Raw genomic sequence first — 15,268 nt, 5'->3', positions numbered from 1 at the left:
TACTACTGCATCCAAGGCACAGAAAATGCTGATTTAACATTTGCTTGGTGGCAAGAGGAATTAGGTGAGGACAGAGGAGGACATCCCTGCCCGGTACTCTTTGAGGAGCCTGGAAAGTCTGTGATTTAGAAAAGCGTGGGCACACAGAAGGAAACCAAGCCGGTAAAGCTGAAGTGCTCACATTGCAATCCAGCTCTCAAAAGATCCTATTTGTTGAAGGCAACATCCCATCTTTCAAGGCCTACACACTTAAGAAGTCAAAACAAAGTTAAAGCCTTACACATTGGCAGCGCTCTCACATTAACTCTGCATATCAGTGTTACTAGGGCTTTTCGGCTTGCAGTAGCTTAGTTATAATTTTTATTTGTATACTTAGTAAATTATGTCTCAGCCCTAATCATTTCTGGGTTTGGAACAGGTTTTTTCAGGGCAGGGGAGGAGACTGGGAGTGAAAAGCAACAAAAAGGGAGAGGAAAGGTCTATTTAATCAACCAACAACAATTCTCCAGGTCAGCATCTGGAGACTGCTACAATATTTTAGGCATCATTGCACAAGCCATTCAGCTGATATTCCCTCCACTGCCCAAAGACAAAGCAGAGCCAAATACAGCTCTGAAAATCAATATATGCTGGGGAAGAGCCTCTAGAATCTTGCTAAACGCATCTTGTGTCAGAAGAGGAATTCCTAAAATCCTAGGAACGCAGGTCACTGCTGAGCACACACCTATGGCATCTATTTCCCCTTCAGCGATAAACTACCCCGAGTTAATTTTGGCATAAAGCACTCTGGGGAGCTCTGCAGTACAGAGCACATCAATAAAAAGGGAATGCAAACCAAAGCAAACACACTGCTAACGAAACAGTCCTCACAGCAACTCCTCCACCCTCGTCCTCCAGCTAACACTCACATCTATCTAGGTGGTGTCAGGAGAAGCTGATGGAAGAGTCGAGTACAGGGTGTGTCAGACCACTCCAGCCATAGGACAAGTGTTATCCTGAAAAAGTGAGGGAATTATAAAATAAAATAAAATAAAATAAAATAAAATAAAATAAAATAAAATAAAATAAAAATCAACACAACAAAAATTTCATCTGTATTACCTCTTTAGGGTTGCAGATCCAGGCAAAACACCCAGAGCAGAAACACACATGGCAAACAGGACACGGCACAGTCACTGAAAGATCGCATCTGAGACACGCAGAATTTTTTTACTGAGAAACGCCTCAATCCATGATCAACTTTCCATGAAATATTTATCGCTTTTCATTCATCACACGGTACTGTTATTTTTAGAAGAGCCATAGGCAATGGGAACAGATTACTGATTAACAATTCAAGGGAGCCTTTAAATGTCTGCTCGTATCATGCCATCTCCTCCTTCCCTAAGAAGTCAGAAAGTTTAATGTAAATACCATCATGCATACAAAGGCTCTTCCCTCCATCACCTGCTTTTATATAAAAGCAAAACCACGAAACAACCTTTCCTTTGGTAAGGAATCGGTGAGAATTACTATTTTTGAAAATAACACTTTGTGAACAGTCAGGACTAAGCAAATCCAGTGAAATCTATAGTTGATCAGTATGAATTAATAAACTAAACAAGGTGAGGGAAGAATAAAGAAAAATAGCAAGTTGGGTCTTGCAGTAAAGCAAACTTTCCTGCCAGTTACCTTTCATCTAAGAAAACAGCTCTGTATTCAAGTGCTTAAGATTTAAATGCTGCTTTCAGCTTTTAAAAGAGGAACAAGTCGTTAATAATTCATCCCACCTCCTCCGTTTAATAACCATTTCCTTGTGGGTAAGAAAGGAGGTGACAGCTAAATACTGTTTCTGAGACAAAACACAACAAAACAAGAGATTAGGAGCTGCAGGGTCCTGCTGTTCCCATCCCACAGGATCAGGACATCCACATTCTGGGCAGACAACAAAGCGGTTCCTGCTCCAGCAAACCCAACTCAGCAAGAGAAATGGTTTAATTCCTTGCAGGACACAGATGCTGAGGTTCAGGCAAGAGATGGTGCCTCACCAGGCTGGCCAAAAAGCTCACCCCTCTTGCTTACACCCCTACACATGCATGCAACCCTGCAACAGGCACGTGCAGACGGAGAGTTAGAGAGTCATTAAATTATGCTATGATTATGACCGACAAAACATGAGTTTGGGTGCAATATTAGCCCAGCAACGAGGTCCTGAAGCTTGAACTTCCCTGATACTCTGCAGGGAGCCGCCAAGAGTCTCTAGATGTGGCAATTCCCTCCCCTGTCCTGCATAAATAACCCCAGATTTGCTGACCACATTCTGGACATGCTGCAAAGGGCTTTTTATAAAAGCACAATAATACAGCAAATCATCTGTGGAAATCTGGGAGCTGGCTGAAGCGTTATGCAAGGCTTTCCTTGTTGAGCAACGGGTTAAGGAAGGTGAGCTTTACTAATACCTCTAGCTGGTAAAACACTTCTATTGTCATTGCACAGGCTACATTCTGTACCTCTAGCTTAGGGTTGGAAATAATACCTGTTGCAGTAAATACAAGGTTAACTTGATTTTAACTATCAAGGCTCTAAGCTACACGAACCTGCAGCTTCTCTGCTATCTTATGCTAGAGCATCTAAATGGTGGCAAAATTAATAAACTAAGCCTGACAAAAATAGCTGCAGCTTTTAAATAAGCTAACAATAGGATAATAAGCAAAAAACAATTTAATCTGCTTAGGGTATGGCTGTGACATTAAAATGATTTCTCAAGAACTCACTTTTAATGATCATTTGGGTAGGTTCTCCCCCCCCCCCCGCTTTCACAAAGAATAGATCAGGATATTTTTAACGTTAAAGGACTAGCCTTTCTGTACGTGAGCTACACTTCTGGGGCATGATAAAAACCATATGCCATTCCCATACTAACACGTCCCACTGTGAACAAGGACAAATGGGCTCCTGTCTGCGGAGGCATGAGCCTGTTGGGATCCCCAAATCCTAGCTGACCAGCCAGCAATCTGAACCTGCTTCAAAGCTGCACTATGCCACGCTGATTTGGTACCTTTCTGAAGGAGCTTTTGAAGCAGACACACTATAGAAAGCAGGCAAGTATCTGAAAACACAGTGCAGCAAGAAGGCATCCCCTTCCTTTGAAGGGATAAATTAACAAAGGCATGGTGTTGAGCTCTGTTAGACCAACTAGACGCACTCCTTCCTCTTAGAGACGGGGATTAATCTCCAATTTCAAAAGCCTGTAAAATCATGTAACAATATTAGTCCAAAGGCTCTTGCAAACCATTTATTCATACATACATCAACATTTTTTTTTCAAATGAATGTGGAAGTGAGACTGGATAATTAGATCCAGGAAGATGAAAAAGCAGGGAGCTGAAATCTCATGCGTAATCCTCTGGCTGCCCCTGCCATGCTGCCCTTGCTCTTGCCAGTGTCAGATCCAGAAGAGCCCCAGTACTGTGCTGGAAGAGCCGTCCCAAGGGCTGACCAGGAGCATCGCGGTAAAGGCAGCAGCAAGAGGTCAGCGTGGCCAGCGGCAGTGGCCTGGATGGAGAGCAGGGGCACAGCCACATGCAGAAGAGCCATTTTGAGCAGCCTCATGTAGAAGATGCAGTCTGCTCATCACCATCATTAGGACATGGCCAGTCAAGCCCCTGTTGCTCTTACAGAAACTGCTCCGCAGTGGCCAGCCTCCATGCTTTGTTCAACCCACTTTTACAGAATACTGTCAACCCTCAAAATGTCATCAAAAAACCACCACTGATCACTTCTCTAACGTGCACGATGGCCTCACAGACCGCCAGTGGTTTGCAGATGACAGATGTAGAACAACCTCAAGAAGGCATGCGGCAGCTTTCCATCTGAACTGCAACAGCAGCCAGAGAGAGGTCTTCACTTTAGGGGCAAGAAAGAAACCCAGCATCTTTTCCTCAACCTCTCCATATATCTGTATTCTGCAATGGATACGTCCCAATGCATACTATTTGTCAGCTGCACTCAATCACAGCAATTTTTATCACACCTTGGGAACACATCCCTGAAAAGCCAATGGAAATGCTATGGGAAGGGGAATTTCTTTCCTAATTCAGTAATTGAACTGTACACAGACATCCCTAGAACTTCACATTAGGCCATGACTAGCATATTGGGGAAACACGGCTGGTCAGCTGAGACTGTTAATCCCAATCTGCAGTTTTATTACTTAAAGCAAAGCTTTTAAGTTTAAAAGGGACTAGCTTCCATCTTATTTAATTCTAGCATTTCACTTATGTATCACAGCTATCAAGCTGTTTTCACATTTCCAATACTAAAGAATTGCTTAAGATCTTATTGTAACAAAATGAGCAACTATAAAGTTTATACCAACAAGAAAAACTGAAAAGACTTACAGAAGGTAGTTATCCAAAGTACTGTGAACACAGCCTTATAAAAAAAGAAAACTCATTCTACAAAGCATGCTTAATGAAGATCTATTTGATAAATCTCAAGGATGGTTTCAACAGTACACAAGTGATGTTTTTAAGAGGATTATGTACAACATATCTAGATATTTACACAATCGAGGTCTTTTACACTGGCCACCCAGCTTTGCACTGTGGAAAAGGCATAGAATTGCTCGGTTTAAAAGCATAGGAAGAAAAAGTAAGAAGACAAGAGAGCTCTGTCCCTCCCTCCTTGCATATGAATCAGTCCCCTTATGCAGACTGCAGCTAAGTTCACTGCTGAAAAGAAGCAAAATACTATAAAACACAAAAAGTCCTTAAAACCAGTATGATAACTTGCAGGACAATTCCTTCACCTTTCTGCAAGCAATCCACTGCCACCCATCAAAACCAGGCAGTGGCCACCTCTGTGCCCACGTATCTGAGAAGCTTTCTCTCCTGCTAAACTTGGCCCCTTAATCATCATGAGGTTTTCCATGTAACATTAAGTAAAAATAATCTGTGTAGTCCTTGCTCTGAAGATCTCTGAATTCAGCAAGTAAAAGTTAAGGAAAAGCAATATCGTCCCTTCCTCCTCCAGGCCAAAGATGCAGTAATATTCTGGAGCCAGAAAAAGAGAAAATAGTATTATCAAACAGATTATTATATTCCTGTGCAAGATGTGGGTTGTGGGGGTTTTGTCTTGTTTTACTTTTACAAGCAACTAAAATTCAGAAGCACCAATTTTGGGTGATACACATTTGAAAAGAGAAAATGTTTCCCCTCCTTAAGTTTATCCTTAATTTATGCAAAAAGCAGAGAGAGAAATCATTTTCCTAAAAACACATCTTGCCAATGACTGAACTCCATTCTACTCAACCCAATTCACTCCTAAAACAGTTTCATAAAAATGCTTTAAACATTTTGATTTTGTACTTGAGATGCTTCCACAGAACAGAGCATGTTTATGACCTAGGTATTGTACATCCCTTTCTCATCCCCTCACATCAGAGAAGAACAGTTAACAAGGATCAAACTTCTCCTTCACTTGGTTCATGGTGAAGAGGAAACATTCTGGTTTCCTACAAGTACACCGCAATGGCTTTATCTTAACTAGAAATGTAGTTCTGGGGATAGAGGCTCATTGTCCGCTCGAGTTTATTCATCACAAGGGCTACAAATCAGTCGCTTTACCATAACCAGGATGGGATAAGGTTTTAAATGGAATATCCCAGGACACAATTAAGCACTTTTTTCCTTAAGCTGTTTTTCAACACCATTATTTCAGCCATGCCTGAGACTTGGAATAACATCCCACAAACCCACACATAACTTGTTTTTCCAGAGCAATACTTGGTATTACTTCTCCTTTCTTCTCTCAGAAGGATCTGCAGCAAACTCCTAAAGGTAATAATGATAAAAACCAGATGGGACAATGGTTTGCCCAGGTGGGTAACTCTGTCAAGCTGACAGCAACTTTTAACAGTAATTTTAAAAACCCATCAGGATAGATAGGTATAGGCAGGCACCACACTTGAAATCCAGCCGATAAACCACTTCCAAGATCAACGATACTTGCTTGCATTTACAAACATGCCGAAACACCCTTTTACTTTTTGCCAAACACTGTGCTTCCAGGTTTTAACTATCGTTCCGCAAATCAACATATAAGGTAGACATTTCCAGCTTGTGTACACACTGCAAGGCTGAAAAGATTTCTCAAAAATTTAGCAGAAACTGAATAAGTATAGGGTCTTCAGTGAAAAGTACCTGGGTGACCACTGTCCAGAGCCAATGCTGCTTCTTGCATAAGGTCACATTTTCATTCCCAGTCAGTCCTACCCTTCGCCCATTACACGCACGACCTGCCTGAGCTTTCCAGCATGAGACAGGAATTCCCACGGCTCAGATGCTGGCAGAAGTCATTCGGCACAGAGACGTTGCTGCCTATGTCACATCCCACCCACTTAGCATGAGCACAGCACCCCAGTGATGGCTAGCTGTTTCTTTTTTCAGTTGGCATACAGGTAAGCTATAAAAATACTCAAAATGGAATCCAAACAGTAAGAATTCCATAAATCCTGTATGAGTCCATAACACCTTAAAAAAGCCTCTCTTCATCTGGGGAAAAATAGTCAGAGCATACTGAAGTCCACCAACCCAAAGTGTTAACCAGCATCAGTCTTTGTCCTGTAGTATCTCAAAAGGAAACATTAAACATAAGCAACAACAAAATTAATTAAAAAAAAAAAAAAAAAGAAAAAGAGAGACTAAAACCCATCACATTCACAATACTGGCCATTGATCTACTGACAGAAAAGAGGACTGTGACTCCTCTTGTGCAGAGCCACAAAATTCAATCTAGCACATGGATACAAAACCTTTAAGTTTACCTGTGTTACCACGGTATTCTTAAAATGAGAATCTCTCTTAGGGTTAGAAGAATATAACCTCCCTTACCTGACAAACAACTTTTGGAACACACGGAGGGAAGAGAGGTTTCTCAGAATCCAAAGCCAAACACTTGTACCTGGTAAACGAGGATCTCTTTCTTTTTTTTCCAACACAATAGCTCTACCTCCTTAAAAGTTTCCTTCCTCAGATATGCATTTAAGTCCACAAAAATCTAGGTTAGGTCACAGCCCATTCCCCACCCCACCCCCCCCCCCAATCTACTGAAGTTGTTTTGAATAAGCTTGATTTACATTTTTCCAACTTGCATTACCAGAAGCACTTAGATCTTCTGCGAGATCTCTTCCTTAATATAAAAGGACCTAAAGGCATTTTGGAAGGCAGCAGAGAAGGGAAAGTTGGGTTTTTGGAAAACTCGAGCTTCTACCTGGAAAGTAGATAATGCTTCATATACCAAATCATCCCTAGTATAAATATCTCTATCTGTTTGCACCTGGAAACAAAATACTTTTGGAAGAGAGAAGGGGGAAACACAAAAGACAGCAACAGATTGCTTTCCATAGTATTTCATGTATTGTGACCAAAACTTTGGTTTCCATCACTTGAAGTGCTGCAACTATGAGCCATAAGATCCCTCTCAGCTCCACGAGGAGCAGTTCTCCAGGACGAACACTGTGGCTGCTGTGCTTGCTTCATAGCAGAAGGATAAGACCCAAGAGATACTGTAGCAGGATCATTAGAATAGTGAAGAAAAGCAAACAGCCCAGAGCCCAGCGTGATACACTTTGATCAGCTTGTGTTTGGCTCCTCATTTCAACACAAGAAGATTTCTCCTTAATGGGAGCAGCAACTCAAAAACCTACTTTGCCTCGCAGTGCTCCTTTTAAGGCTGTGAAAAGACTCATAAGGTGCTGCTTTGTTCTGCTATCCTCTCCTTTCTAAGGAAAAACGAGCAGCTCCAAGCAGGTTAGGCTCTCCTTAGCCCCCTGCCAAGGGTAAGGGCTGAGCTATTTAAGACTCCTAAGACTGCTGTGCTCCATCCTCTTCTCCACTCCCAAATCCCACTCGCCCAGCCTGGGAAAGTAGATGTGTGCAAGTTCTAATACACTTTGTTCCAGCATTTCACATTTGCATTTTGCTCTCCCACTTGCAAGACAAAACTGCAGAATACTTTACGGCATTCCCAGAACAGGAACAATGTTTAATAAAAGTTTCTTCTTACCAGAGCTAGGCATGTGGTTCACTCTAGGTGGATTCAACAGCTCTACTGGCTGGTCTCTGCCAGAAAGCCCATCTGGAAAGAGAAGAAAAAAAATAAAAAATAAAATAAAAAGTCACATCATCTCTTTGGTTAGCTGAGCTATTTTAGACATTCCAAGCAGAAACAAAAAAAAAAACCTACTAACAAATTATCAACGTAAAACAGAAACACACAAGTAGCACAAATCAATAGAAACAAGAACATTAACCGAACAGCTGCGCAACAACTGCTTACACTAAAGCATAAAAGATACTGCAGCCTGAATTACACCCAGGTTTTCCCAGTCTTTAAATCCACAACTGGTACTGATCCCAATCCAAGTAAATAGGCACATCAGCTTATAAACCTTACCATACAATAACTAAATTGCAATTCATTCCTTGCTCAGAGAACTGAGTGAGTTAAGACAGAAACGCAGCCCTGTAAAGCGAAGTTGAAGAATGGCTGTAATATGCCTGAGAGATGTTAAGGAAAACTGACAAATCACTGCAGGAGATTAAAATGCATAGACATGCATAACAAGCCCCATTTTGCATAAGTTTGGATTTCAGAAAGGCATTAAAAACATACTTTGTAAATGATATGCAGAAATCCATCTTGCTGAAGCAGTTCTCTATTTAAAATATTTCAAAGATTGTATCTTACATTCAGGTAGAGTTAAAACAGAAGAACTCAATACCTACTGCTGTGGACTGCCAGACCAGATCTTCTAGTCACCCATCTGCCCCCACCAAAAAAAAGTTGAAGCAAAAAATGCTAAATTATCTTTTCAGTACTTAGATTATGAATACTTGAATACAGAAAACTTATCTCAAACCCATTTGTTCCACTGTATATATCTCTACCTTTGCCAGTTCTGTCTCACTTGGTCTCCTCTAATGCCTTTCTGCGCTCTGTGCTGCAGCACAGATACAATCAAGCCAAACCCTGTCTGGAGACATCAAAGAAGCCACCCCATCTCTCTCACTCAAAGCAAAGGACAGCATTACAAAAATGTTAAGATGTCACTGCAACATCAAAAAACATACAAAGTTAAAAAAAATAAAATTACACTTTTATTCTTCCTATTTTCTTCATTCCAGGTTTCTGTAGAGAAAGCATAGTTGCGTCTTCTCCATCACTTGCATGGGTTTGCCTCCAGTGATCATACCCAAGCATCAGTGCAGCTTCAGGCAATATGTCAATAAATTAAACTATAACCATGCTGAGTTCTCCTTCTCAAACAAGTAATATAGATTATTCGCATTATTATTGTTTTTTTTGGCTTTTGCCTTGTTACTTCTAGAGCCAAGAGAGCAGCTGGGCTTCCCATACCTGAGTGGCCAACCTACAGCATCAGTGGGATGACACTTGGCCAGCCAAGCTTCACCTGCACAAGCAGCAGCAAAAGGCAATAAATGAGGAGGCAACTGGATTGAAGGGGTAGAGCAAAACATCGCTATTCTAAATAACATTCAGCCATCAGCCTCTCCAGATTCACAGCCCAGTGGTCACTGCAGATCAAAAAGCCTAAACGGATAGCAAAAAAAATATGATCCTCTGTAGTTACTAAAATGTCGGGTTTTACAGCCTTGTTTTTTCTATAAGACAGGCATTTGCTATCTCAGCCCTCATTAGTAATTTTTTAATTCATTGGTGAACTGCATCTCTACTTGCTGCTGAAACCTTCGCTATGTTTTTGTGCTGAACATGCCAGCATCGCCCAGGGACCACGAGCAGCTCCCAAAATTCATCTGTTCAGCCTGCCAGCGGCTTAAAGAAAAAAAAAAAAAAAAAAATCACTCTGCTGGGCTCTCCTAGCAACGAAGCAGCAGCCGCCCCAGCGGCCAGCCAGCACGGCACACGTACCCGCTCCAGCACACGCTACGGCTCGGCCGGAGAGAGCATGGGGAAAGGGGAGCATGCAGCAGGGAGAGGCAAGAACAGTCCCAGGAGCCCCCACAGCTTCCTGGGGAGTATTTTCAGCTTCTCCACTATTTCAGATGAAGATGCACCTTCAGAGAAGGACTCATCTACAAAACAGAGCCCCGTACCAGCAGCTGAGGTGCTCTGAGACACAAATCCAGGTCAATTTTGACAAACATACCCATTTGCAGTGAGGCTGTTGGAGCAAAGGTGCCTTTTCTCATGCTACATCCAGCAGTTTTGAACAAGTGACATATGAAACTCGCACTTCCAGCAGTACAAAGCTGCTGGCAGAGAACAACTGACAAGAGCCCATCTATTCCTAGCGCAAGTCTGTAGCACCAGCTGTTTCGGCAGGCTCGCCTGGCTGGCCAGACACCACAGAAGGGCACCGGCATGAAGCAGGTAACCCACCTCAAAGCCAACCAAACTGATACAGGCTTTTTATTTTGTTGTCCGTGGACTTCCTCTCCCACTGTTGTGAATTTTCAGTCTTACCAGTACATCAAAGATCACTGGCAAAATTGTCGGTTAGTAGGGATTTTTAAGACTTTTTTTAATTCTAAGAAGTAAAGTGCCTACATTTTTCAACTAATTTAAAAAAGAAAAAGCAACCACAAAAAAACAACCACAAACCAACACTCTTCTATCTTTATTTCAAAATGAGTAATAGAGTAGTCACAGAAGGACATTTAAGAACATCTTTTAAAGCACTGACACCTTAAACACTGGAAGTAAAACCAAACTGCGTTAAGACTGAGGTTCTCTATTTGCTGTATTGACTGATTAAAAAAAAATATATCTCTATGTATTAAAAAAAAAATAAGGGCAGTTTATCAGGAGATATTTGTATAAGGTACCTCTTCTCCCAGGATACTAGTATAGATTAAATGTTAAAATAAGATGTAAACACACAAGCTGACACATCACTTAGCTTGCTCTTCAAGGGGAAGGCATCTCACACTCACCACGCTAAGCACACGCACCCAGCAATCACAATACAGCAAATACACTACCTGTAGAAGTTGGTTTGGGGTTTTTTTGGGGTTTTTTTTTTGGTGTCCCCCCCCCCCCCCCCCCCCCGCTCTGAAAACCCTTTGGGTAGATATGTCCAGATCATAATCACTTCATCCTACTTGCTACCAGTAACCTACCACCTTCTCTCCCAGCCCTGTGTCCTCCTATCTCGTGCAACTTGCAGGTGGGTACCCACAAGGTGCATCATCTTCTGGCTGCAGGAGAGGAGCTTGCACATCCAGGCAGGTCCATTCAGCCCCATCGGATGACCCGGGCCATGCCTTGGGCACCTGCATTCACTCCCTCTGCAAATGCGCATCCACATCTCGATGGGGAGGGGTGAATGAACACGCAAGCCCACGGGTTGCTGCGCAGAGGTTGCAGCACCTAACCATCACGGCTGTAGCACCAGGGCGTCCCCATGCCATGGCTGCAGGCTGCAGCCCCGCAGTGGGAACAAGCATCCCTGGCATCTCCATAGTTAATAAAATGCTGAGAAGCAAAGCAGTGTTGAAGACATTTCCATTTACTTGCTTTCTAGCATCTAGGAGTTTTGGGTGGGTTTTGTTTGGTTTTTTAATTGAAGTAGCTGCAAACACACGTTCTGCTCTGTTGCTCCACGTACACACACCTTCTCTGTTACTACAAAACATGAACAGCAATGAAAAAGTCAGAACCTCGGAGAGGTTTCAAGCTCATTTTATACAGCTACTATGCCTCACTGCAGAAACAGCACATATTTAAGAGAAGCCTATGTTCTGTAACCAGACTCTCCAAGGTGGAACTCAAGTGGTGTCCTTTTCCCAGCAGCATCCCAACAGCCGTATGCCAAAGCCAAAAACTCTTACTCTAGCCACCTCCACAAATGCAGGAAGAGTCTATCTGGTTTCAGATACCACTTGCTGTCAGGATACTGCAGGCGATTCCCCCAAATCAGCGCAGTCCTACATCAGGTCAGCTACTCGGGATGCAAAAAATTCTTTTGCTCTGGATTGTGGTGGTTGCATAGTGCTACTCAAAGCTGTGATGTTTCACACCATCAATGAGCTTCACTCAACAAAAAGCTGAGCGCCTTGGACTCAAAACTTTGCCACACATGCAGAGTTAGCTTGGCTTTTGGAGCCCAAAAACAAAGCTAAAAAAATCCCAGAACACAAACTTAGCCTCTTGAAGCAGTTAAACATTCTTGTCCTCTCCTCAGCTTCCTAAAACGAGCTAAAGATGCTACAAGAAGCAAAGAAGTAATTTAATTTCAAGAGCCTAGGCGATCAGTTTATTAGGAAATGTAAAATTCCACTGCATTTATGAAGCATCATTGTCTAGTGCCAACACAATACTGACAAAAAAAAAAACCAAACTAAAGCAACCAAAAACCTTAAGCTTTCTGAAAGGAGAAGAAGAGTCCCTTAGACCAGTCTGAAGGAAGGCTTTAAAATCCTAACTGCACTACACCAAATTTTGATCAAGTACTAAAACCCATGCACCCAATATACCAGGATTCCTCCTGGCTCAGCAATACTGCTGCCCACAAAAGCTCTTGCTTTGGTTGATTCCTTCTCTCAAACAGGTAAGCTAAACCTATGACAAACTTTTAAAGAATTATCTGTTAAAAAAAATCCTGAGATCTGACCAATGAAAGATGGAGGGTTTTGGAGTCCTAGGCTGTGATTATTTCCTCTATATATAACTTTAAAAGAGAAAAAAAATCCCTATGTTTTGCATACTCAACCACATTGCTTCACAGATCCTGTTGCACCATCACCCTGAAGATAAACTGGTCACCTGGGGGGATCTAAGCCTCAAGAAAAGCGTGTTTTCTGCTACTGCTGCACTGTGGTTTCTTACCACTGTTACTGGAGACTCTCTCCTAAATCAATTGATGTATAATCGACCTTTGTGTGACAAGGGAAAAGCACAATGGTTTAAGCCAAAGCTTAGAAAGCACTAAGATGAAGAGTGGTCTGGGTCTGCAAGTGCCAAAAAGAATACCATCAGTTTCCATTACAAAAAAGTTTAACCCCCACCTCCTCCCTTTACAAAGTATTCAGCTCCAATTCCCTCCACGCTTCACCACGTATTTACAGAGAAAGCTTTGGCATTACAAAACTAAATCAAAAACACAGAAGACACTAAAATTATCTGTGCCACACACCGCTGTATAGTTTTATCACTGTTACTGCCTAGAAGAGATCACAGGGGTGCTTCTGTAGTTCCCAAAAAGCAGACAGGGAAGGGAAGCAGCTTGTCTTACTGCCGTGGACAAGCAAAGAAAGTGCAAAGAGGTCAAATCTTGCAATCACGATTTGACTCTTTTACAAGCCACAAACCCTGCTCTGAATAGTACTGAGACAAACCAGATTACCTACAAAGTATTTTCAAGCTCTCCACTAGCCAAATTTTTCCTAAGCTACTAAAAATTGTCAAGAAAATGTCCTCTTGAATCGGTTCTGTATGAATCAATCTAAAGATTTCACCAAAAATATCAGAAAAGCACAGGGGTAAGTTGTCCCAGCTGTACCAGGGAGGCTGAACTGGGCAGATTAATCCCTGGGCTGATGGCAGCCGGCGATGAAATGATGGCTGCAAACTGTCCAGTCCAAGATGCTCGCAAGGGAAAGACAAACTGCACCGTCCATCAAGCCTGGAAGGAGGCAGACACCAGCCTGTCTGATTTATGGCTCGAGTTAGAGAACATTTAGTGTAGCTTAATTTCCAGATGGGTATTTCTACTCATTAATTAATAAGATGAAGCCATTATTCATTGATGGGAACTTGAACACTTTATTTTTATCTTCATTTGTTCCAAAGAGTTGTTTAAGTTACTTTAAAAATATAGCCAGGACAGGTTTGGAAGTAGCTGGGTTTGCAGGATTTAAACATGTTGAAAATAGAAAAACAAAGACAAGATGGCTACAGAACGCTCCAGAATAAGACAGAAACATGCACAGATAAAAACACTTAGAAAAGATGAAGGAGCAAAACGAACAACAACATCCAAGGCAAAACCAAAGCAGAGGAGGACAGGGAAGTACAGCTTTATTACTTTAAAAAAAAAAAAAAAAGAGAACAAAAACAGAAGGTTGAAGCATTCAGTGAGCTCTTACAGAAAACTGTAAGCAGTCTTACCATAATTAACTCTGATGAGTTTAAAAATGCAGGGCAGAACTGGGAACGAAGAGGTTATTTAAATAGTTTTCCATGTATTCAGATCTTTCAACCTGATGCAAATCACCCTGGCCTACTTGAACGCCTTGACTAAAGTGATGAACAACCAACAATTATCTTTAAAGGACACCCAGAGTAGGGGAAAAGTCCTACAGAGCAAGAGAAATAAAATTTAAGAAAGGCAGGAGAATAAGGCAGGAGGAAGAGGTTCAGAAAATCAGCATTGGCAACTAGGATTTCATTTCCTGAAAGAAAGGACAATTTCAAGAGGCAGAACAAAAAATCAGGTAACAGGAAAAGCAAGACAGATGGATCAAGGTGAAGCTGAAGGCAGGCAAATGATTTGTTTCTCTGTCAGTATGTCTGGCTGGCAAACTGGCAAAAATAGTTTTGATTTTACTCAAGTTTTCTAAAAAAACACAAACAAAAAAACCTGAAAAACAAAACAAAAACCAACAATCCACATTGAGAGGCTACATGGGGCACGTCAGTAAGAAAAACAGGTCTGCATGAATCGCCCTAAACCAAGTACACACCTGGTTTAAAAAGCCCATCAGTCACCATCCACTTCTGGATCTGTTATATCCAGTGTATTGTGGTAGTTCACAATTTACTGGTAAAAGCAGTAAAGTTGCATTCAAAACTCAGGTTTTCCCTTACACCAGAGATCCCCATTTGGAGCACGAGATGCAAAATTCAACGACAAGTTGGAAAATGGATGGATGCAAGGTTCAATGACAAATGAGTAAAACCCTACCACGTTGATGATGATGATATTATTACTAATAGTCAAGTGTACAACTACTAATGAGAAATACCTGGCAAAGCAAGGATACAACAAAGAAAAGCCAAAGGGCTTTACAAAACTGAGCATCCACCATTTGGCAATGATGCAGAAGACGTCAGTTCATTCCGGGATGCATTAGCAGGTGCATATGCAAGGCAGGGGAGGTCATTACTCAGGGACGTGGCAGCCTCTGTGGCCAAAGCGCTGCCCTTGGTTTCAGATTCAACACCAGAAGATGAATTGTAGGCAATCAAGGAGAAACCTCTGAGAAAAGATTTTAAAAAATGAGATAGAAGGTCTGCAGAACTT

General features: G+C 41.8%; 1 protein-coding gene across 10 annotated transcripts in view; it reads right to left on the bottom strand.

The window, feature by feature from the left end:
• The window catches only part of HDAC4 (histone deacetylase 4), a 263,373-nt gene that overhangs the window by 153,276 nt on the left and 94,829 nt on the right, over positions 1-15,268 (bottom strand). For all 10 annotated transcript variants that reach the window (XM_075027809.1, XM_075027810.1, XM_075027813.1 and 7 more), the window contains one exon: positions 8,047-8,118. In XM_075027809.1, the coding sequence (XP_074883910.1) occupies positions 8,047-8,118 (72 nt within the window). The remainder of the gene's footprint in view (positions 1-8,046; positions 8,119-15,268) is intronic.

This window comes from Buteo buteo, chromosome 5 (genome assembly GCF_964188355.1).
Source record: "Buteo buteo chromosome 5, bButBut1.hap1.1, whole genome shotgun sequence".
Lineage (NCBI taxonomy): Eukaryota > Metazoa > Chordata > Aves > Accipitriformes > Accipitridae > Buteo > Buteo buteo.
Note: the sequence above shows the minus strand (reverse complement) of the source record. Positions and strands in the feature narration are given on the sequence as shown.